This window comes from Cryptomeria japonica, chromosome 6 (assembly GCF_030272615.1).
Source record: "Cryptomeria japonica chromosome 6, Sugi_1.0, whole genome shotgun sequence".
Lineage (NCBI taxonomy): Eukaryota > Viridiplantae > Streptophyta > Pinopsida > Cupressales > Cupressaceae > Cryptomeria > Cryptomeria japonica.
In genome coordinates, this window is record NC_081410.1 from 340,885,925 (window position 1) to 340,911,659 (window position 25,735).

The following is a 25,735-nucleotide window of genomic DNA, read 5'->3' on the forward strand; positions in this document are numbered from 1 at the left end:
CCCCTAGAGCTTGGCATGCCAAACTGGATAAGTATTTGATGAAGCTTGAATTCAATAAAGGTACTGCTGACAGTAATTTTTATTTCAAGATTGATCAGAATAACATTTTGATTGTTGATGTTTTTGTTGATGACATTATCTTCGGAGGAAATGATTGCCTATGTAAGAAATTTGCTGAAGAGATACAGAATGAGTTTGAGATGTCTATGATTGGCGAAATGAAATTCTTTCTAGGATTGCAAATTACTCAGCTGGATAAAGGTATTTTCATATCTCACTCCATGTACGTGAAGGAATTGTTGAAGAAATTTGGTTTTGAGGACTCTAAACCAGTTGGTACACCTATGGTGACCGGATGTAAGCTAACAAAGGATGATGATTCTCTGAAAGCTAATCAGACCAGATATAGATCTATGATTGGTGGATTGTTGTATTTAACTCAGACTAGACCTGATATAATGAATGTTGTGTATCATGTTGCTAGATTTCAAGTTGATCCTAAAGAATCTCATGTTACTTCTATAAAAAGGATATTCAGATATTTGAAAGGGGCAGTTGATTTTGGTTTGTGGTATCCTAAGAATGATGACTTTACCTTGAGTTCTTTTACAGATGTTGATTGGGCAGGTGATGTTGATGACCGGAAAAGTACTACAAGCGGTGCATTCTTTTTGGGTAAGAAGTTTGTTTCTTGGGCAAGTAAGAAACAGAATGCTATTTCTTTATCTACTGTAGAAGTTGAATACATTGTTGCTGCTAGCAATTGTACTCGGGTAATTTGGATAAAGCAGATGTTAAAGGATATAGGCGTTATTTATGATGAGCCTATTGCTATATACTATGATAATTCAAGTGCTATCAATATTTTGAAGAATCTGGTGTTGCATTCCAAAACAAAGCATATATAAATCAAGATTCATTTCTTGAGAGAGAAGGTGAATGAGAAAGAAGTCAGACTGGAGTATGCATCTACAAAGGAACAGATTGCAGATATCTTTACGAAGCATTTGCCTAAAGATACTTTTGAGTATCTCAGAGAGAAGTTAGAGGTAATTGCCCCTCCTAATGAGAACTAAGATGCATGGATTTGCATCAGTCCAATGAACTTTATAGAGATATTTTGTGATCCGGATTGATGAGTGAGGTTGCTACTCAGGGGGAGTAATCAGTGTTGGGTCAGATGTACAAATTTGTGGGGAGAGAATCTTGATTCTTGAGCCTTTGTCATTGATGTCAAAGGGGGAGAGAAGCATGTGAAAAACTTTGTGGGAGAGTAGAGCATTTTGAAATTTGTGACTTGAGTTGTTTGTCGAAGGGGGAGCTGATCTTTGTGATTTTGAGGGAGATTGTTGTGAGTTGATTTCTTTCTTTGCATTGATTGTTTTTCACATTCATATGTTGCCATCAATGCAAAAGGGGGAGATTGTTGGACATTGGTTGATGTGTTGTCATTGATGTCAACATATTCTTCTATGTATTTGACTGTTGCAATTTGCCTAAATGAGTTGATTTGGCCTGTGTGTTGCAGATGAGCTGATGCAGATTAAAGGGTTTCTGGTATGATGTCAGTAGATGGTTCCTTACCATTTGCAGAGGTCCACATGTTGATGTGATCAAGTTATGAGATCCGGTATTGAGGATGTTATTCAATTGTTCATGTTATTAGGTATTCTGGTTTATGCTCAATACTACTCTGAAACTGTAATATCTTTAGTTGCAGATATGTTGGATGTACTCTAGACGATGTGTGTCCTTAGTTCGATTGGTTCATGATTTGGAAATCCACAAGCAAATCTTTCAAGTTGACAGTCAGTTATGTTGGTATTCTTGAGCTCCGGTAGTGAGATGATGATGATCCGAGTTGTTGCGTTTGATGTGGTGCAATTCACATTGCTTCTGGAATATCTCTAGATGGTGCTCTATGCGTATCGGTGGTCTACATTGATTATTCTACGTGTTATTGAAGATTTTCATTGTCCGGTGATGTTCTTCGTGTTATGCAACATTCTTGGTGGTTGTAGCGTGTTGTGGATGATCAAGGTGTAATTGTTCGAGGTGTTGCGTGTTTGCAGTATTGATTTGGGTCCAGACTATGTCTTACCCGACATCGTTTTGGTCCGCACGCATTGTTGTAGCGTGTGAGGTTATTATTTTGTAATTTGTATTAACGGTTTGGCCGACCTGGAATACAAGTTGATGACTTGTATAAATGAATGAAATAATTATCGAAAGATATGATGCTATGTGCGAACATTGTATCAATCATTCAGTAGTAGGGAAGTTGTGCAAAGAAGTGTGTTGCAAAGAAGATTTGATAGTGAGCTTAACTGGAACTGTACTCAGGCATATGGAGATACTATTTTCGCAGTTATGTAATCTGGATTGTTGTACGAATGCTTTTGTAAGTCAGTGAGATTTTTTGTAAGGCAGTAAGCTTTCCCTAAAGGTTGTAGCATTCCTGGGTTTCTTATTTGAGCAGTGAGCTCTAGGAAGTGTGCCTGAATGCATGTGCATTCCCCATTGTAATATTTCACTTACTCCTAACAAGAAATTATCTCATTGTGGGTAGGTTCCCACAGTGGTTTTCCATGTCAAGAATCTTGGTGTTATGTGTGTTATTGATGTGGTGTTGTTTCATGCTTTAACTATTAATTATCAGATCTGATTTGTGGTTTAAGTTGTAGTAAGTTCTTGTGCAAACTAGTTCACCCCCCCTCTCAGTTTGCTGCATTGTTGCCAACATCAGGGTCAATATGCTGCCGCATGTCACAATGGAAGAGGTCAACCTAACAGTGTCCAAATTCGTTGAACATTCTGCTGCCCAAGAAGATAAGGATGCGCCCTCCTAGGAGATAGCTCCTCGCACCACTTGTCTAGCATGCATTTGTCTCTGGTTTTATTTTGAGAAACCCTAATTAGGGTTGTGGTGTCTTAATCTCGACCGTTGATCTTAGATCGATCTCGGCCTTTCATTTGTTTTCAGAAACTCTATATAAACTCTCATTCTCCCATTTCATTGTTGTGGAGAGATTTATGAAATGGTTGCTTAGAGCTAATTGAATAATAAAAACTTCATTTGTAGATTTTGCTTTGAAGTCTTATTGTTATTAAGTGGTTGCATTGTTGCATACTTTCGTCAACAATAGAATAGATTCGCTTAAAGTAGATTTGCGTTCAAAGTTGATAGATGAATGAAGGATTTGATAGTTTAGATTGGTGAAACTTTGCTCATACTTTCTTTGGATGGGTGATTTTCGTTCAATGTGTAAAGTTAGCCTGAGCTTATAATGTGGATGCTTTAACTTTTACTTGGAGTATATATTGTTCGATTGATGGTATTGTTCCCAAGTATAAAAATCTTAAGCACAACCTTAGAAGATTGCACCTGCTTTGTGTAGTTGTCCTAGTGTGGCGAAACAAAGTGTTGTTATTAGTTTCACCCAGTCTTTGCCGTCTCTTGAGTTCATTAGGAGTAGTATAAATTTCTAAATCTCTTATCCTTTTTATCCTTTTTTTTTAAGAAGTCCCAAAATCTTAAAATCCAAAACAAACAAAAAAAGAGCAGTTGTTGTTAAATCCATTCCTAGCTTGTGAATGATATTTTTTTTGAAGCGTAAGTCCCCCTTGTATTTGAGCATACATAACCAAGGAAGCTATCCAACATAAAGTCGCCTGTACGCACATACAGACCTTGGAGTCGTCGTGTGGTCTTACTTTGCAATCTAGGCACACGTAGTGATTTTGTTCAGGAGAGGGTAGAGTGTCCTTGACATTTTATTCTAATGTTCGGTGAATGATAAAACATACACCAACACGTACCAGGCCTCCAAAGTCAACCTTCAATTTTGCGCTTTCGGAGCCATATCTTGCACATCCAGACTCCGTTTTCAACTTCCAAATATCGTCAGAAATCTCTCAGATTCCTCTATCCATATATTAGGTCTATTCTTCCAACTTGTGCTCCAAGTGCATTTTATTGAGATTTTTGTGTTTTACTCTATACTCAATTACTTGGATATTTTGGCAGTTTGGATGGAACTGTTTGTTGGTAAGGATTGTATTTCTTGTGCTTTACATGTGCTGAGATTATTGGGGTCTGATAAGTTCATTTGAGGAGGTATCATGGGTTTTTATGTTCATCCTTCAGTTGCCTGCCTGGCTAAGGGCAATTATGAGTCTTGGCGACATGGCATCGTGATACATCTCAGGTGTCTAGATATGTTGCCCTATTTGTATGGACTCATACCTGAACCAGCAACTTCAAGAGGTAAACCAGCTTGGGACAATTTCACAGACAATGTTGTAGGTGTGATTTGTTCTAGTGTTGATTATGGCACTATGTGTTCTATATTAGACCTTGAGTGTCCTCGTGCACTTTCGACTCGCCTTTGGGAGATCTTTGGAGACCCTCATATCTCTCCATTTCCAGAGGATCTTGAAGGAGATTGTCTTCTTCCCCTTGCAAATGCAAATTTCATGCCCTATGATGATGATGCTAGAGGAGCTTGAGTATATCAAAGGTCTTGCATGTTTCAATGATCAAAGGCCTATTTTCATGTTCCTACTCCTCACATTGAGATCCCACCTCATCATCTTCATCTTCTGTTGTTCCTGATCAGATTGGCATTGGTTCATGCATAGCCCCCATTGATTCAATGCAGCAGGACATTGTTCTTCTAGACAGAGCTATTTCAGATTCATATCTTACAAACTTATCATCCTTGTTTGTGGAGTCTCATATTTTAGATCTAGAGGACATTGATCTCCTCTTTGTTGATAGCCACATCAATGTTGTTAGCTCATCTTTGTCGCCCATGGAGCTTGTTCTTCATCAGTTTTTGTAGAGTCCTAATTTGTCACCTCCTATTGTGATTGGGCATATACCTAATTGGTTTGTGGCATCATCATCTATCATGGACATAGTAGCATTTGAGCAATTTCCAAAGGCACATACAGTTTGGATTTTGATTCCTACATCTTCCAATTTATGGGAGTGGCTTCTTCAATCTCCAATGGATTGGTTTCTTCCGAAGGGGAGACATGTTATTTGCAAGCAATGGATCATGTTTTGTCTTTAGGCATTTGTCATTGGCTCAGGAGCTACTTCTACATTGGGGGGATTCTTATCCTCATTCTCTCTCTTATGGGGGGGATATTTATTGTACTTTTGTGACCAATTTTGTACTTGGGGGGGGACTTGGAGTCCTTCATCTTAGTCACATGTAGTGCCCTTTTCATTTCATTGCATCTCATTTTTGGAGAGGGGCTTTTTCCCATGTGGTTTTTCTCCATTTAAAGAGACCTCATTGGTGTGAGTTGCATTGTTTTGCATTGGTTTGTACATGAGTACCTAATCACGCCTTTGTTGCCAGGACTCATTCATGCATGCATTTTGCACTGATCATTTAGCTCTTTAGCTTATCCCTAAGTTAATCTTAAGGGGGGTGTTGGAGTAATTTTAGGACAGTTATCTAATTATTTATTAATTAGGTCCTTTAATTGCTTTTTCACTTAAGCTAAACTTATGTGCTTTATTTTATCTAGTTGTTCCACTTTTTTAGTCTGAGTTCACTTAGAGGCACTTCTAGTTAACTTTTTTAGCTTGTAATTGAGCTTAATTTACCTCCTACTTTGCATTGCTTTAGTTCTAATTTAAGGATTAGGGTATCTCTTGCTTTCTATAAAGCAATTCTTTCATTCATTGTAATTGTGCCTCCAATATTGTACCTTCAATATTGAATCTTCAATTGTTTTGTGCAATAATACAAAATACTCTAGTTGTTTGATCTCTTTTGTGTCATAGGTGTTTTGCTTGTAGATGATTCTCGGCTCCTGTGGTTGATCATCAACTTCTACAATTGAAACCAAAAACCTTTCCAGTTTGGATGCCACACTTGGAGTTGCTTGCCTATAACCCTAGGCACTACAAATTTGAGGTTGGGGTTTCATTTCCAGCAAGGAGAATTATTTTAATTTGTTGTTCATAGCGTTGGATCAGATCTGAAACAATTTCCAAAATTTCTATAAAGTATTTTGCAAGTGGCATGAGAAATTGGTATGTTCCAAAATTACCTTGCAATTAGAAAAATTAATTATTTGGTCCATTATTTCCATTTAGTATCCAATTATTTGTTGTAGTTCAACTTTCAGCAATTTATTTCATGTTATATGCAAAAACAAATAAAAATCAGAAACTCATCAAAACAAAACTAAAAAACAAACAAAAAACCTCTTCAAACACAAAATACAAAACATTGCACTTCCCAAGGGGGTGGGATACTACAGTGATATCAAAGCAAGCTTTTCTTGCTCTCTTGTTCGGAGATTCAAAGAAATTTAGTGTGATGATAATGGGTTCAACAAAGCGGAATATAAGGGAAGAAATATTAAGCATGTTTGAGGAATATGATACGCTTCCTCAACCCATTAAAATGGAATTACCTTTAAGTAGTTTCATGGACTTCCATCCAAGGCAACGCTTCAAGACTGATTTTGCAAAGAAACAATACCATATGATAGCTCTTACTCTATTTTCTCAAGAAGAGGAAAGAAAAACTTCAAGTGAGGTTTGCAAAAGTCTTCATGGTGAGTTCGCGAAAGTCTTCAAGAGCAAACTAATATAGTTATCCAAATTGGACCAATAAGAAATGAACAACTAACTAATCCAGCTTTCCTCTAGAAGCGGGTATCCCTTATCCTTTTCCTTTACAGAAAATTCAACGAATTTGGTCAGCATGGGGCCTAGCTCTTCCATTGGAACATGTGGCAAGATGTCAAGTTTATACTCCATAAGGTCCATGTCATCATCACATGTGGCAAAGGTAGTCATCCAATCAAGTTCAAGCTTTCAAAAACCACCTTCAATGGACAAGAAAGAGGATGCCTTCCTAAAATGTTGTCCTTGGCTCAAATTTGAGGAAATGGAGAAGTTGCTTTTGAGGAAATGGAGAAGTTGCTTTCGACTTTGGTTTTCAAGTTTTCCACCTCCAAGTCTTTGTCTCGGACTTCTTCCTGATCAAATACATTAGCAATCATGATGAACACCTTATCCTAGATAGCCTTGATTGCTTCTTCAATTTTGGTAACATCATGTTTCATCTTTTCCAAGACCTCTCCCCTGGCCACTAAGGCATAATACCATGTATTGAAATCATAAAACGTTGCAGCATCAACTACTCTTTCTCTGATCAAAATCAAATTAGGAATTGCATTCAACACCTCCAAACATGATATTGTTTTCTTTTGGATGGTTTGAAACTCCTCCCAAAATTCGGCTATGCACTGAATTCTGAATAGGAAGGAAGTGAGTTGTCCATGAACTTGTGCTAGCTCTTCCATGAATTTGGTGGCTCTATTTGCAATTTTCTCAATCCATTCCTTAGCCTCTTGAGTTGTTACCTTCATCCCTTTGAAATTTTCAACTCACTCCTATGGGAGAATCAATGGCGGAGCAACTACTGCTGCTTCTTTGTTGATTGGGTTTACCAAGTGCTGGATGTAACCTTTCAATTGTTCATTCTCTAACTTAAATTTATTTTTCTTTTAAACTTCTTTTCTTAGCCTTTCCTTGATGGTGCTGATTGGCATGTCCAACTATTGGACCTCCTGCTCCTTTGTGGTAGGACCTATGTCCACATTCATCACCTTATATTCTTGAGGTGCAATGTCCTCTTCAGATTTATCAACTTTAGGAACAGCCACCTATACTAAACGAAATCGTGTACTATCCTTATCAAGTAAGGAATATGTCTTTGCCCTCTTAGCTTCTACAGGTCGATTCAGTTTGGCTAAGAACTCTGCTGAATTGTCCACTAGTTGGACTTCTACAATAGTCTTTTTCTTCATTCTCTGTAATTACCAAGTTGGCACTATTGGCTGCTCAATGTCATTGTCCTCTAGATTTTCTTCATTTTCTTCACTCTCTCCAGTTCCCTTGAGGGCGGAAATCATTCCTTCCTGAGAACCCTCTTCCAAAATTTCCATTTCAAAATTTCCCAAGTCCATATCTGCTATTGTTATTGGATTATAATGAATTGTTTGTTGTTGGATGCATTATGTATTTTGTTCCTCTTGAACTGGACGAGGCATTTCCTTTTCAATTTGTTGATTGCCTACAGCTGGAGCCTTGCCCCAACTAGTGGATGATCCAACTTCTTCTATCAAAGGAGTGATGACTGCGGAAGTTGCCTTACTTGATTTTTCCTTCTTCTGCTTTGAACCTTTTGTTGCTAATCAAAAGGATGTTTATAGTTTTTTAGGTCATGTTGGATATTATCAACGGTTTATTCAAAATTTAGTAAAATTGCCTCACCTATTTTTGTCTTGTTAGGTAAAGATGTTTCTTTTTCATGGATTGAAGAGTGTTAGCAAGCCTTCGAAGTAATCAAGGTGAATCTTATTTCAACACCTATATTACATGGACCAAATTGAGAGTTGTCATTTCATATCCACACCGATGCCTCAAATAATTCAATGAGAGCAATACTTGGACAAAAGGAAAAATCACTCTTTTACTCCATTAATTACATCAATAAGAATTTATTGGTGCTAAGGTGAGTTATGTTGTTACTGTAAAAGAGTTTTTGGCCGTCATATATGCAATAAAGAAAATTTGTCATTACATAACTGATTATAAATTCTTAACCCATATTGATCACTCTGCAAAGATTCTTGATGAATAAACCAATAGTTACAAGAAGAGTAATTAGATGGTTACTCTTATTGCAAGAATTTGATATAACTATACCTAATAAGCCTGGTCAGAGCAATGTGGTTATAGACTTTTTATCCAAGTTACAACAAGAGGATGAACCTATGCCTGTTGATGATGCTTTCCTAGATGAGCACCTTTTTGCTATCTCAGTGAAGAGTACATGGTTTGCAAACATTGCGAACTACCTAGTCACATGCAAGTTTCCTCCACACTTCTCCCCAAGAGAGTGTCGGAAACTTGGACTTAGTGGCCAAAATACATGGATCAATGGATTGCTTTTCCGAACCAGCATCGACAATGTCATGTGATGATGTGTAGCTGAAGACAATGTCTTCAATATACTTCATGCATGTCATACAGAACCTTGTGGAGAACATTTCACGGCTCAAAGAACTGCCAACAAAGTTCTTAATGTTGGATATTACTAAGCTACAATCCACAAGGATTGTAAACAATATCTTCAGCATTGTGATAAGTGTCAACACATGGTTCGCCCTACACATTCTCATGAAATGCCCTTTACACCCTCATCTTTCTATTGAACCTTTTGAGAAATGCTGTTTGGATTTTGTAGGGCCAATCAACCGCCCATCCAAAAAAAAGGAATATATATTGGTTTGTACTGATTATGTGACTATATGGGTAGAGGTTGTCGCATTGAAACATGCAAGAGACACTAAAGTTGTTGACTTCCTATACTCCGAGATTTTTACCAAATTTGGTGTACCTAAAGAAATTGTCACAGATCAAGGACCTCAGTTCACATTCGAGTTGATTTTTGCTCTCATTCAAGAGTATGAGATTCGGCACTGCAAGTCTTCACCATATCATCCTTAAGCTAATGGACAAGTTGAAGTAACTAATCGGGAGCTTGAAAACATTCTTACAAAAGACAGTTGCACTTCATAAGAAAGATTGGGCAGAAAGACTCCCTACAGCAGTGTGGCCTTACCGGACGACATGGAAGACCACTACTGATCTGACACCATATGAACTTGTCTAGGGTAAAAAAGTGGCTTTGCCAATCAAAATTGAGGTAAAAACTCTTTGTACTGCTCTCAAACTAGGAATGAAACTCACTGATGCTCAAAACAAAAGAATTGCTCAACTTCATTCCTTGGATGAACTACAGCAACAAGCTCTTTTCCATGCAAAAATAGTTCAAAAATTGTTGGCATTTGTGATGAGTATGTTGACATGATGATATTATGTTGTCATTAATGTCAATATGTTGGAGAAGTGAACCAGCAATATGCTGAAATGTGAACCGGTACAATGTGGTGAACCGGTATATGTGCAAAGCAATGAACAGGTATATTGAAGCTAAACAGTTGGCGAAGTGAACCGGTATAGTGGTATAAACCGGTACATTGAGCAATAGGTGAAGTGGTATGTTTGTCCAAGAGAACCAGTATGATGAAATGTGAACCGGCATATGGAATGTTCTCTATGAAGACTTAACATGATATGACTACTGGTTGGTAGTCTTAGCTTAAGGGTTTCCGGTTGAAGTGCTCCAAGCCTACGTGACTCAACCGATGACATTGTGTGATGAGTTAGCATTGTAATGAAGATCTGATCGTGTTGCCACGTCAGCTTGAGCGCGTGAAGGATCTTGCATGAAGGAGATTGATCCTATCTACCTTGGGAATGTGCGAAGTCCCTGTAAACGGTGGAGAACGTGTGATGGGTTACAAGCCGCCATGAAAACGGTGAAGAATGAACGATGGAGAATGTCTTGAGATATGTTCAAGACTTTTGTATTCAAATGCAAAGTGTTCAATGGCCAGGATTGAACCGCCTGAACTGCTTAACCTAAATGTTTAGGGTTTAGGGTTTATGCTACCGACCTATCTGTTTCCTATAAGGTCGATGTTGTGTTTCTTTTTGAGGTTGTTGGCAAATGGTGCGTGTGTATCTAAGTGAAAAGATACGTGATTCTTGCCAGACCAGAAGAGATAAGAGGATTGATTCCTGCATTGTGTGAGTGCAAAAGGAAGGAACTTAAGTGGATCTGCACTAGGCATTGAGTGCTATTATCAAATCATTGTAATACCTGTTGATCTTTAACCACTTCAACAGTTGGAAAATCCCTTAACCGGCTAGCGTTAATCAGCTTGTTGTAAATCCTTTAACAAGGTGACTCAAACTAATTGAGTTCTTGAAATCCTCTAACAAGGTAACCTTTAACAGGGTTTAACCCTTAACCGGGTATTTAGCCATCCCTTAACCGGGTGATCCCTAACAGGATCGGTTCCTAGCAGAACTTGTTGTAACAGTCTTTAACCGGACTAGGCTCCTAACAGAGCGGACTTCTAAAGAGTTCAAAAGCAGCTTGTGGGTATTCATCCCCACCGTGGTTTTTCCCAGTTGGGCTTCCACGTGAAAAATCAGTGTGTCATGTGTAGTATTTTTCATGTGATGATTTATGTGATTTGTGTCTGAAGGTAAATCATGTTGAGCTAGTTGTTATTATATTTCTGTAGACTACCTATTCAAGCATAAGGGTGAAATGGAAGTGTAGTATTAAGTTGAGTGGAAAACTAAGTGATTAACCGGTTAACGCTTGTCACAGTCATTCCTAGCCTTACCGGTCACATTCTGTTTTAGACCGGCTTTACTGTCTGTCAGACATTTGCAGTGTTTGCAATCAAACTGGTTCGGGAAAAGTTTTTGTGCCTGTACTGATTCACCCCCCCCCCCTCTTAGTACTAGTTTGGTACTTATTGTTCATCATTGAGTTATCAAAAACAATGTGCTCTCTCACATGATCGTTTCATTTGACAACAATCATTCCAGTCAAGAGATTGGGCACTATTATTGATTCCAAATTTGAAGATTTTAAAGGAAAATTCCACACTAAATGGCTAGGGCCTTATGAGATTGAGGTTGTCTATGACAATGGTGAAGTCAAGCTCCGCACTGTGGATTACAATCGCATGGCCCTTATTGTTAATGGGCATGCTTAAAGTTGTACAAGGGGCTTATTTCCAAAGAAAATTTTGTTAAAAGTTTGACAAAGGAACTCCATGTTCTTGATAGAATTCATGTTGCCTCATTTCATATCCCTTAGGTACTTGTATTATTTTTAAAAAAAAGCAATAAAAGATTCAACAATGAAAACCTTTGGACATTGTTGGCCAGTTGTGATTAGAAAACTAGGTATCTGGCAAGTCATAACTGTTGGTTGAAAATTTTGTACACTTGGGGAAATATACAAAATTGTGGTTTCAACCACAGCAAACGAGTAAAAACTCTCCTAATTAAGAGAAGGCTCCCCCCATCTAACTAAAACTGAAATAAAAACAGGATGGTACAGCAGTCTTCCTTCTTTCTTCAAGAAAGGCAATATCCTTTTCTCTTCACAGAAAAGGATAGCAATTGAATATGAACAGCAGTAACTACTTTCAAGTGAAATGAGAGAAAGGAAATGAAGTTTCTTGAGAGTGCAAAGACTTTTGTCACTGCCTTCGGAATAAGACAGCAATATCAAGCTCAAAGACTTGACTATTGGAAGTCCTATCTACCGTTTGCTTATACTAAATTTTACAACAAATAAAAGATAACAGCTCAAAGACTGGAATAATCTATTCTTTCAACACAAAGATAAGAACTAATGCAAGTTCAAAGACCTGCTACTATTTCTTTATCAAACAGTAATTTTTCCTCAACAATAGACGCAAGCTCAAAGACTTGCTACTCCTTCTAGAGATTTTCATATTTTAATTAATCTTCTCTACTTGCAGCTCAAAGACTTCAAATCAGATTGGAATAAGCTCCCTTAGAAACACTTTGCATAGAAGAAATAAAAAGATTCAAACTCAAACATGTAGCTCAAAGACTCAAAACTTGAGTAATCCTTCTTTATTATTCTTCAATTCCTTCAATTCACATACATAAGCTCAAAGACTTCTTGCTGTAAATTTGGTATAGTTTTTACTTGCTTTCCCAAAAGATGATAATTACAATGGACCCCTCAAGTATTTATAGAAGAGGTGCCTTGAGAAAAAGGTGGGAGGATCCTAACTAACTTGAGAGATTCTCTCAACCACCAACACTCATTCAATAACTAACTGAGACTTCATTAACTAGCTAAGAGTTACTCCAACTAACTAAGACTTATTCCAACTACAGTCCTGATCAGACACAACTTGTAGTTGCCTTACATGTAATTACAAAAGTGCAAGTAATGTGTAACTTGCATTTTACAAAAATTACTTTTAGATGTAACTTGTCAAAACTAAATTACAACTAAAGATTACAAAAAAGGAATATTCAACTAAGCTTTGAAAAACACTTAAGTTGTATTTTATGAAGACACAAATCCTTGAAATTTCCGGATGCTCGCTTGTAGTTCCTCGGGATTCGGTTCATGGGTGTTCTTAGCAACAACCATAATCTTCACAATAGTGTCATGACAGCGGAGGAGCGCAGAATTGTTTTTATCCAGGATAGACTGGATTTCATACAGAAAGGCTTGGTGTTTCATCAATGCTTGAATCGAAGCTGTCGAGAATTGTTCGCTCCGCCATTCATTATGAATCCTCATCTGTAAATCAGCAAGAACTTCTTCTTCTGGAATCAGCTCTCCATCCTGACTTACTATGTTGCAAGAGGCCCTTTTACAATGTGAGACAATATCTAGGTAAACTTCGCCCCGAAATCTCTTTGCATCACCGATCTCCTCAATGAAGGATTTAAGAACAAGGGTCTTGTTTTCCAGGAGTTCTTCAAATTCCAAGTGCATAACCCTGGAAGAGATGATGGCATGCTCCTGCAAAATACTTAGCTGTTGTTGGGGCATGGTACGCTAGATTGTCAAACTTTCTTCAACACTTTCCAGATTCTTTTTGAAAGTATTAGAAGTTCGATCTAGTTTCTCCTCAACAGTTTCTAACTTAGACATTATTTGAAAAATGTCTTTCATTACTTGTACACATTGATCATGAAGTTGATCAACCCAGGAATCCAGTGCTTGTACTTTCTGAGCAGCCCTTTCCACTCCACGAATTGATTCTTGGGAACCAAAGGAACCTATGGAGTTACTCCCTTCAGCAGCAGGTTTTGTAATTTTATGAACGACCGCCATAAGCTGTCGGTTTTCCTCTTCTAGCTTGTCTTTCTTTGTTAGAAGATCATCACACCTTTGCACCAGTGAAGCAACTAGAAAACTGAGCATCATGTTTAATGACCTCATGCGTTTGCTTGCCCAACTCTATCCTTGTAACTTTATAATCAGCAGCTGACATTTCTTAAAGTGGCTTATCTGCAATAGGTTCCACAATTTCAGCTACCTTCATCTTGTTGCTATCAACAGTTACCCTAGAGATAGTCTTGGCCTTCTTAGCAACTTTGGATCTGGACTGTTTGAGTTGCTGGTAATCAAAGGCATCAGGTGAGATTTCTTGCTTCTTCCTTTTCGAGGTAAAAGAACTAAGCCATGGAGGCAAAGTCATCAACTCTCCTCCAGTCACAGCCGTAGGCAAAGGAGAAGCAGTTTCTATTTGAATCACCGTGGTCATCCTGGGAGGAATATCTGTTTGGACAGCGACCACGGTTTGCTCAGTTAGCAATGGGCATGAAGATTGCCCCATGAATTTTTCAAAACCAGAAGTGGAAGTATCAATTTTTGATAACTGGATGCAAGTAGAAATATCTTCAGGAACTTTCAACACACTTTCTTGTTGATGATCAGGAGATGGCTCGTATACTAAAATGGGAATTGCATTCTGAGGAGACTCATCCACAAGCAAATCAGGAGGAGAAAGAGGCGTCTCAATGGAAACTGGAGGAATGACCTCATGAGGCGAGTCTGAAACTGGAGACTTAGGAGCATCATCAGATTGCTGCCCCTCTTCTGGATTATCCAGATCAATCACCTGTACATGGAATCGTGATTTTTCCTTCCCACGAACAATTGTCTCCTCGGGAGGAAGCACTATTGCACGACTGACTCGTAACTTGATCCTTGTGCCCAAAGATGAAGCACCCTCCTTGTTGTCAATCTGAATCTCAGATTTCCGTCCCAGAGGCCCCGTAGAATCATCTTCTTTACCAACCTTGATTTTGATAAGTCTAACAGCATTACTTTTCAGCCATGCGTTAGTGTTGGCCAAGATAGGCTGAAATTTGTCAAGGATGGAGATGCACTCCTTGTGCGACCATTGGATCAAAGGAAGTGGAGCTTCCTCAACCCTCCGTGAAATGTATTCAAGATCAAGTATATGCCCGTCATCAATCATCCCTTGTGGGATATCTGCCAAGTTCAAATCAACAATTTGCTCAACAGTGAGCCTGCAGTAATCCATCTTGAGGACTTCGGCTTCTGTGCGGAGATCTACCCCGATGTCTTCAATGCGATGAACATGCACAAAGGATTTCTTGATTTTCTCCTTCATTCCTTCTATAATCAAAATCAGCTCTAGGTTTAAACCTTTTAAGCTTGATTTCCTGCAATTCAACCTCCATGGCCGTAGCCTTCATAGATGTGACAAGGGAGTATCGACCAATTTTCAATGGGTTTGTGGTAGAGATCTCCATTCCAACCTTGTGTCTAGCAGACTGAAAAGTGTGAACAGCCATGATCTGTCTTCCCAACTCCATAAGAATTATCTTATCGGTTGGATATCTCAGAAGCATGTATGGCTGACCATCATAGCATCCTATCCTCATATAGGTGAAGGTGGGAAATTTCAGAAACAAACACCCACACTCAGACACCTTGACCCATGCCTCATCTGATACTCTCTTGTTCCTGAGATTTCTGTCAAACTAACACATGAAATATCCGAAGAATGCATCTTGGACCCTTCTAAAATGCAGTCTGCTGGGTCTCAATGGCAACTGGTCATAATATTCCCAAACTGGTATAAGCGAGCGATCACCCTTGGTAGAAAGACCTGGAAAGTGTCTAAGTGATGCTGCTAAATATACCAAATAAGAATTCATGAAGAAGGTCATGGTGGTAGGAACTGCTGCAAGTTGTTCGCACAAGGCATTGCTGATGACTTCCCCCCATGAAATGTGATGTGATTGTCGTATGAACATAATGAACTGATACATCCATGGCTCAAAGACATTGGAATGCTCAAGGCCCATCATCCTGCTGAGAAGAGTGATGGTATTTCCTATCTCCCATTTGAAATCACAACGGTACAACTTTGGCCACCTTGAGAAGGAAGGACGTGGCTCTTGGATCCACCTATTGATGTTCCGCTTGCAATCTTTTTCCATCTTTACGTAATATTCCGCTGCACTTTCTTTGGTGATTTATAAACAGGTGCAGGAGGTATTCTGAAGACCTTCTCGATTGTATCCGCATCGAGACGAATTATAGCTTCACCATCATCATTTTTTATGACTCTTGATTCCTTGTTAAAATGATGGGCGCATGCAAGAACAAACTCAGGTTCTAGGGCAGCCACTGGGAAGGAAGATGCATGATGGATATGGTTGTCCAACAGCCGCTGCAAGTTATTATCCTGTGGATCTTCTACCCTGTTGACGAATTATGCCATATCAACGTGCCCTATCTCCGTGTCTCTGATGCGATCGAAAGGAGAAGAAACTTGGGAAGGTGCAACCTCATTCTGATATTTGTCATATTTGTATTTCATTTTCTTTGGAGTTGGAGATGTCGGCAAATCTGACATTGATTGTGAACCTGGAATGCTGTGATGAAGACTTAAGAGAGTTAAGGCAACATCATAGTTAGCTGCAAATATCATACTTCCTTCTCCAAATGGGTAAAACTTTGATCCTTGAACTTTATGATTTTGTGAGAGGAAGAGGGGAAATATGTAGAAATGGGAAAATCTTGACTTTGACCAATTTCGGATCTTGGGAGAATTTTCTCAAGTATACAAGTTGGAAAGGACATACAGGCAATCGGGGTTTTAAAACCCAAATACAAGTACACTTGTAAATTTGAAAATGGAGAAATGGAAGAAAAATGAGATTTTGACTTGCGGGAAATGACGGAAACGGAAAGTACGGATATAGGGAACATGAATGTATAGGAATGGGAAAATCCAGGAAAGTCATTTGCGTGAAAATGGGAAGAACTCTTCAACATGTAATTCGGTTTTTTGTTTTTTTTTTAACAACCCGAATTTGCAAGGGAGGGGTATTTCACACTTTTCAACTTGGAATTTTAACCAAAAACGGTTAAATTCCTTAACCGTAGGGGAAGAACAAGAATTTCCAGCGAACTTGTAATCGAGATTTTAACAAGAATTTCCAGCGAACTTGTAATCGAGATTAAAAATCCCGAATACAAGTAAAGAGGGAATTTTGGGAAGAACAATGCAATTCAAAAATTGCATACCAAGGGGAAAATTTCTCTCACAAAAACCGATTTTGGGGGGAAGAACAACACATGCCAAAAAAAGCAACTAAGAACGAAAATGAAAGCAAGAAAATAATAAAATAAAGGAGAGAAAGGAAAGAAGCCATACCTTTCTTGAAAATGCAAATGCTTCTCCAAAAATGCAACCAATTTTTGGAAAAAAAGAAGACCAAAAATAGAAGCAATCCACAATGCCAAAACCCTTAACACGTTTTTGTAAAAATGCCCCAAACTGATAAATGTACCAGCAATCCCAAATTTGGAAGATCAAAGTGCCAATGAGAGAGCACGCCCAAAAGGATTGGAGCAAAACGCCTAAGTAGGGGTAGGAGAAATGGAGACAAGTGTTGCAAAACGTAGCCAAAGGAATCACGTGAAGAAAAATGTGGCCACCACTTCAATCTTCAACGGCATCATTAAATAGCTCAAAACTTCCCCCAAACTCCACGCCTAGGTGAGAAAGGGAAAAACGATTTAGAAGTTTGCAGTTTGTTGAAGATTTAATCCCTCAAAAAGTGGCATTTATGAAAAACGTGGTTGCTGATTTAGGGCGAAAAACCAGTCAATGCATCCTCCAAATGTCACGAAAGGTGTCCAAGAATGCATGGAAATAGGATGCCAACCAAAACGCCTCCTTCTTCCAACAATCGCTCCACAAAATTTGCTTTGAAATGCTCAAAAATCATTTTTCCTTGCATTTCGGGTTTTTTGGAGCAAAAGACAAGTTCGAATTTGCATAAGGGAATGCAAATCGGGTTTTTGGGAGAGAATAACAAGTTTTAATTTCACTTTTTCCACTTACAAGGCAAAATCGGGATTTTTTAGACAAATGACAAGTTTTATTTTTTATTTTTTCACTTGCCAAGCCAAAATCGGTTTTTTTTTTGAACAAATGACAAGTTTAAAAATTGTCAAAAATGCACTTGCAAGGCAAAATCGGGTTTTTTGGAGCAAACTGCAAGTTTTAATTACTTGTAAAAGGGAAATAAAATCCCTACAAGAAGTTAGAAATACTTGCACATATGTAATAGGGATTTTAAATCCCCATTACATGCAAAAACCATTAAAGTAGGGTTTTTTTGACCAAGCTGCAAGTTTACTTGTAATTGAGTCAAAAAATCCCTATTTTAACTAAAAAAGACCAAAAAATAACAAAAAAGACAAAAACAAGAAAGGGAAATTTAAAACAAATTGCAAGTAACATCTTTTAATAAAGATGCACATGTAATAAGCTAAAAATTGTCCTACAACAACCAAAACAATGAATATCATTAAAACTTGCAGTTTGAAGAAAATTCTCCACATGCAGTCAGGATTTTAAAACCCGAAATTGAAGGAAAGACATAGCAAACGAACCCAGAATTTGACGAAATTGGAAACGCAGTTCGAAAATGGACTGAGGATTAAGCCAGTCCAACGATTAGTCAAAATTTTGCCTCGGGAAGCATGCCATAGAGTAAAAATTTTCATTTTTTCACAAAATTTTTATATAGTGGTCCTTCATTTTTGGAAACAAAAATGAGGCCAACAATAACTACATAAATACCCTTGGGGGTTAAAACCAATTCGGCGCCTCTAAGCAATAGTGGATTGAAAACTAGGGCATCAGTGGTCCGTTGTCATGAAAAAAAAAAATCATTAAACTGTAGCACACAGGACCTCCACTTTCTACCTTATATTAGTCCCCATTTTGTTGAAGCATCAAGAACCAACTATTTTTTGTTGGAACCTCATTTCCTGACGCCTCTCCTTTCTTTACGACATCTAGGGCCTCTTCATTGGCCTTTATTCCTATAGCTTCCAAGTGTCTTGGCACTCTTTGTTCCTTTCTTTCACCGACTTCTTTTGCTCGCTAGCACTATTGACTGGCTTTTTCCAGTTTTCATTTGCAGGTTTCTAGTGGCTTGTGTTATCGTCCCCATGTGGATTGTCGCGACTATCCTACCTAGATCCCTATGTCAACGTTCTTTTGCAAATCTTTGTGATGATGTCCACTTCAACTATCTATTTTCTTCGCACAAACCTTTTGTTAATTTGGCACACGCACCTTGCAGGTCGCCAACTCCGCCCTACACACGTTGGATCTCGGTTCTTTTTTAAGGATAACATCAACCTTATTTTATGTTTTTTTCTTCATGTTAACATCTTTTCTTTTTAACTGGTTAATTATTTGGCAAAGCCGAGGATGACATTTACCCTTTAGCTAGGGGAAGGGGTTGCATATCATAATTACTTTGGCAATTTCACACCACTTCTGATGATTTTTCACAATCTAAGTTTGTAGAACACAAGATATCACTGAGAGTGGAGGTGAATCAGTGATTATAAACAATTTCGAACAATGTGTGCAGCCGGTAGGATAATGAAAGCACTAACAAGCAATCACACACGAGCACATCACATAGCACCGGATATATGAGGAAAACCCAATGTGGGAAAAACTTCGGTGAGAATTTGTTGGAGATCTACTGCTCCAATCCAGCCTCACAGTGAAATAACAGTTTTACAATGTTTAGGGCACCAACCCCTAGCAATTTATGGGCACCTACCCAAAGGAGCACCAACCCCTATTCTATTTTGAGCACCAACCCCTGCACCGAGCACCCACTCAATGAAATACGAAGAGATATAAAATGAATACAATGATAAAAACTTGGTTACAAATGAGTTTTGTAACACCTGGAAACTATTCACTCTGTCGGTTAAACTTCTTTTATGTTTCACTGCTTCTCTATTTTACCAGTCTTTTGTTCTTACTTTCCGAAACCTCTACAACTCAGTTTCAGCCTTGCCGGATCTTCTTTGAAACTCACTCTGCTCTCCTTCACTCTCTCTTGCTCTCTTACCGATTCAGACACTGTCGATTTAACAGAATGTTAACCTCTGTAACAATTTATCGGTTACCTTAACCCTTGCCGGTTAAACCTTCCTTACCAATTCTTCTCTAACACTCAGTCGCTTCAATATATTCTATCACGCTCAGACTGATCAACTCTTGCCTCGCAGAGATTCACTTTATCATAAATCTCTCATCAAGCATACTCTCTCTCTCTCAACCTGCTTCAGTTTTTTATCTGCATATTTATATATATGTTTTCCCGCCAAAACAAAAACTCAAACTTCACGTGCTTATGGTTTTCTTCACCGACCTCTCGATCCAAATCAAATCGGATCTCATCTTTCCTGAATCGACAACCTGCAAAAGTACAGCAAAAAGCTCTGTCCTCTTTTTATTCTTCCTATGAACGGTTACTATATTTAGCAAACTGGTCTCTATTCATCAGTCTTGATTTTGTCGATGACTAAATGATCTAGCAGTTGCTTTCTTCAAATCAACTAGACGATCACATGTCCTGCTTCGATCATGATGTCAAAGCATCAAATCTCAGCCCTTCGATCTTCTTTGAGCCGCAATCCTCTGCAACTGATCTGTGTTTTACGCAGTCGACATTTGATACGGACTTAGTCAGCAAATACCTCACCGACGCACCTTTCACCTACCACTACACGTTTGCCACCTGGAGTCCACGTGACATCTCTGTCAGCATCCAACTCACTTGATTGTGTTGGTTCAACTTTGGTCACCGACCGAACATGCTATCGGTATACACTAACCAGTTAACATACATATCGTGCACTTCACTATTCTGTCAGTTAGGTCTGTTTTACCCCGAGAGGTGTGTGTTTCAATAGTGCATAACAATACATAAATGTAGTAAATATGACAACGTACAGCAATGCAAGTAAACAAAAGAACTCATATGTATGTATTCATTAATGTCAAATGCCAGTACATTCACAACATCACTTTGTTCCACAATAACTTCACGATGAAATAGGAAACCAAATACATATATATAAGTGTCGGTGTAGGTTGTTCGGTGCCAACTGCCGACAACCGTCACGTAACCACCGACCCTTAACACTCGTAACGTTCTAATTACAATATGATATAATTACCCGACAACATCATCCCCCCAAAAAAAGGTCGTCTCCTGACGACATACAACAAAATGGGAAATGACACGAAGACCAAACATGAAAATCAAAGCTGAGGGGGTATAGAGGGCATCCCTGATGAAGAAGGGGTCGGTGGTGCTACTGCTGCCAACTGCTCCCTCAGCTGGTGAAATTGTTGTGTCCTATGCTGGAGATCTCGCTCAGCTACCAACTGCCTCTCCTTGGATCGTTTCACCATAAAAACTGCATTGATCAGCTCCTTTTGTTTACCATCCAACGCTTCCAAAGTAGATGTGAGACGAGTCTCAAGGGCTACCCGTTCTGCTACCTCATGTGCATGCCCTGCCGTCTCCTGGGCCAAGTTTGTCCTGGCACGAGCCAACTCCTCCTCTAGGTTGGTCACTTGGGCTCTTTGTTGTGCCAGCTCCATCTCCATCGTATGCAGGCGAGTGGCTAGCTCCTCCCGAGCTGTGATGGCCGCCACCCGCTTTGTCTCTGTCGCCGAGGCACCATGCTTGGTACGTCTGAGATGGTAGTACCCATCCCTGAAAGCTTGCTCTACCCACTGTAGCAGCAAGTGTACTCCACCAACCTCAGTCATCTCCCCACGCCTTTAATCTGCCAACATCTCGGAAGTCTCCACAACAGGCCAACCCCTGGCCTCAAAACATCGCCCAAACAACTCAGCACACCCGTCGGTGGCAAAGGCGAGGAGTCCCTCGACCGCAAACTGCCCGACGGTCCGCTCCTGGAGAGAGACTGCCAATCTTCGTGCGCTGGCCTCAACCTCTGCTGCCATCCTCCGCGCACTGGCTCCCATCTCTGCCATAAATACCTCTATGTCCTTTGGCTGGCTCTCTGTAGTGGCCTACTCCTGCTGTTGCATCTCCGCCATCTCTTCCTCAAACCCAACGGTGTCCTGCAGAAAATTCATCACCAACTCCTATTGTCCGGCCTCTTGATGAGAACTGCCCTCATCAAGGTCCACAATCTCTATGATTTCTTTGTGATAAAATTGTGATAAGCATTATAGAAAATTAAAGAAGAAAGCATTCTTGCAGATCTATACCAGATTTGTAGAGCAACTTGAGGAGGGAAACTGATTGCATTGATTGTGAAGATAAGTTCTTTCTTCCAAAACTATTCTTAGAATTTTAAGTTAAATATTGTAATGAAATGTCTTCAGATTCGATGAAATTGTATTTATAAATGTATTACAATTCTCACTTTAAGTTGGAAATGTTGTCTTGGGACTAAATTAAGGTAAATCCCAAACAGACACATTACATATCGATAGGAGGTTGGCGCCAAAGGAGGATAGGGAAGTTAATCCTAACATGAATAATGAAGAGGTTATTATGGGACAAGATTGTTATGAAAGACCAATGCTCCTAGAATATCCTAAACCTGAGGAAATAATCAATCTACAAAGGGAAGAAATACAAACCCTGAACAACGGAGTCCTTCAATTGGAGATGAAGTTAAAGTTCTACAGGAGCAATTACAAAGAAATTTAAAAATAGGGCAGCAACAAGCAAAGGAATTACAGGAGCAGTATATGGAGGAACCTCATATCACTAAGAAGGAGCATCAACAGATCATAGAGACACTAAGGACCAACAGGCAGTAGGAGATCATGGCAACTGTGGATAGACTAACAACACAACCTGCAATAGATCAATCCTTACATATGTTGCATGAGGACATGCAACACCCTCAGCTTGGGGAAATGATGAGCTAAAAACTTGCCTGTCTTCCTTCCTAAAGAGCCCTTTTTACACCTTAGATTACCCTTTAATCCTATGATTCCTATCCATAATCCTTACTTTTCCAATTATTAATCAATTAGAATAAAGGATGTTTAATATGTTGAAAAAGATAAAATGAGTTTGTTGTTATTTGTTTTAATGAGGATTTAATTTGAATGGTTGTACTTATGAGCAAGGTTCCTGTCGCTAGCTGTTAAGGGGAACATGTTGAGGAGAAGTCACCGAAGATCTTCATTATCCTTCCTATTTCGATAGTGTTTAAAGTCGATGGCTAAACTTTAATCTATGTAATAACCATAGGTCGTTTATAAAGACTTAAGTTGTTTATTTTTTATGGATGGAAATCAAAAGACTATTGACCACAGTTATAGGGCCTATAAATAAAACAGAATTTCAGTCACCATATACTTATAAATACTTATAAATATGTATAAGCTCTTGGCATTCGATAATATATGATATAGAAAAAACTACTTGTCCATGAATTAAAGAGTCATTCAAGTGCTGCAAGTCTTTGTGTTAACGTGACAAATCCACTCACCCTGCAAACCAGGAGAAAGGGCCCACTCCTTGGGAAAGTACAGTGACGTTTTATGTTGATTGTGTTTTATAGCTTTTCAGATTGCCTGTGTTCTTTCCTTTCAGTTTGATTCATGTGATACAGCATTGAAAATTGTGATTCAAATTGTAAAGCATCTGGATTAAAGTTCGTATTGTTAAGGGATTACATTTAATTTCCTTAAAGTTAAAATTCAATATTGTGAATCCAAAAGTGTGTTTGGTTTGGTTTATTTAATATTAATCATATTTTATTCAAGATTTCACTCAAATTGAATTTAGTATCGGTTAATCATTCGAAAAGAAAATGTGTCAATTCAATAATGTGTTCAATTTGATCCGTTTAAATTAAGGATCTGTTACAGTTTCGGTAAAAGGGGTGGAAATGAAAGTGACTGTTTCCTGTTGCTCTGTTCTGTGGCAGAGTTTAAGAACCAGTTATAAAATAATGCAACTTGTTCAGCCATAGTTTTAAAAGATATCTTTGTTCACAGATTTGTCCCAACACCTACCATACTCTATAAGCATCTTCATAATCGGAGCCCTAACCCCTACACCTGGAGAGCTATCCACCTCAGCCATTTTTCATACTCTCATTACCCACAGTCTCAAATCTGGGTTCCCTATAGCTTTACTCAAGAATGCAAAGAAATTTTCTAGTTTATCCTCTCCATAATCTTTGTCCTTCTATGCTTCTACTTCCCAGAGCTGCCAGTTTCCTCTATCAACTTTCTTTTCATCTTCCCAAAATTCATGGATGCGGCCATGCTAACTGGAACCACACCAGAATTACAAGCAGACTAACCAAAAATCGAGACCCACATTGAAACTGTCTAGCCTCCGTGTCACTGCATGAAATCAGCTGCTACCACATATTATCATCAGACCTCTATACACACTCATTTTGTTTCTCCAACTCTTCTTGCAGCCCATCACATGCTCACCAACTCAGCCAATTTCTCATTACATTATATCCCCACCCCTTATTAGACCTTCCTTGTGGGCATTTAAAAGCAATTGAACAATAATGAATTAGCTCATAAAATATATACTTTGTAATGATACAAATAAATTAATCTTGGGGATTTGTGCCTCTTCTAAAATTATGATTAAGCATGAATAAAAAGTCTGACAGAAAGAGATACTTCAATACCCACACTTTCAATGTGTATATCACAGCCAAACAGCAATCTATCACACTTTTCTTCTGGAAAATGCAAGAACCATTTAAGGTTCCAATCCCATTGTTCAATATAAAAAGTCAAATTCTTAAGACTTCAAGAATTAGAGTACACTACCTCTTTTGTGCAGCATGTCTGTATGTTGCTATGTTAAAATTACATTCAATTTCACCATTAAGATCTCATTGTTAAATAGCAATGAAACTTTAGTTCCACTATAATGTATGCAAACAGTAAAAAAGAAACTGACCTCAAAATGCTTATTTTGTTACCAAGCCGCTTCATATAATCCAAAGCAATCCCACCAACTTTACTGAAAAAATTGTCACAATGAGAACAAATTCATTTTTCATGATATCAAATAAAATCTAACCTTCAACTGTTTTTGTTTCCTACACATACCAAAAGAATATGAATAATCATATTAACAAAATTACATTTAACAATTAGAAGCATGACAGATGTGAAGATAGTTTTGCCATTCCTAGTGAGCTAAAGTAAAGCTCGGTTAAAATTGTCCTACAATTGAAAAGGATTAGACTTAGTTAAACCTTGTAGAAGGGTAATCAACCCCCCGGTCTCGACGAGATTTCTTGCTTACTCTTGTCTCTCTTCCTGAAGTTACATTTTGTATTGCAATCTACAACATACTTAAGCTGTTAGAAGATAAACTTCCTGGAAAAGAACAACTACAAAGCAACATTTATAGAATTCTGGTTTTACTTTCAGTTAGAGCTCTGAAAGACGTGCAAACCAGCAAGAGACACCATATAAACCAGTACGGATAGAACATGATACTGAGAAGACAAATAAAAAGAAAAGCAGAAGTGCTAAATTCAGATTGTAAAAAGCATTATTATTCTAATGTATTATATAGGACCCAAATAGAGAGGACAGCAAACCTCATAAAGTTGCTCTCGAATTGCAACTGCAATTGCAGGCTACAGCGAACAGAAACAAACTATCAGTTCAGTTCATGCCATGCTAGGTGAATAACAGGGTAAGAACTAGATTTTTAAAAAGTTTAATAATTGCTAAGCATATAATATGATTGCAGTAAGGTAAAGGCAAGAATATCCAAATTGAAAATCATTCTAATTGTCTATTTTGATTCAATGGTGTACACATTTTCAAAGTCGTTAAGCAGTTTGCAATTTGATATGTAACATTCTTAACTATGGGTTAAACTGTAATCAAGAAATCCTCT

The 25,735-nt window shown here is 38.4% G+C and overlaps 1 protein-coding gene across 3 annotated transcripts in view; it reads right to left on the minus strand.

Moving 5' to 3' along the window:
• The window catches only part of LOC131044330 (chromatin structure-remodeling complex protein BSH), a 183,138-nt gene that overhangs the window by 39,490 nt on the left and 117,913 nt on the right, over window positions 1-25,735 (minus strand). For all 3 annotated transcript variants that reach the window (XM_057977650.2, XM_057977636.2, XM_057977644.2), the window contains 3 exons: window positions 25,431-25,469; window positions 25,080-25,168; window positions 24,779-24,841 (listed from right to left, as the gene is read on the minus strand). In XM_057977650.2, coding sequence (XP_057833633.1) covers window positions 24,779-24,841; window positions 25,080-25,168; window positions 25,431-25,469 — 191 coding nt within the window. The remainder of the gene's footprint in view (window positions 1-24,778; window positions 24,842-25,079; window positions 25,169-25,430; window positions 25,470-25,735) is intronic.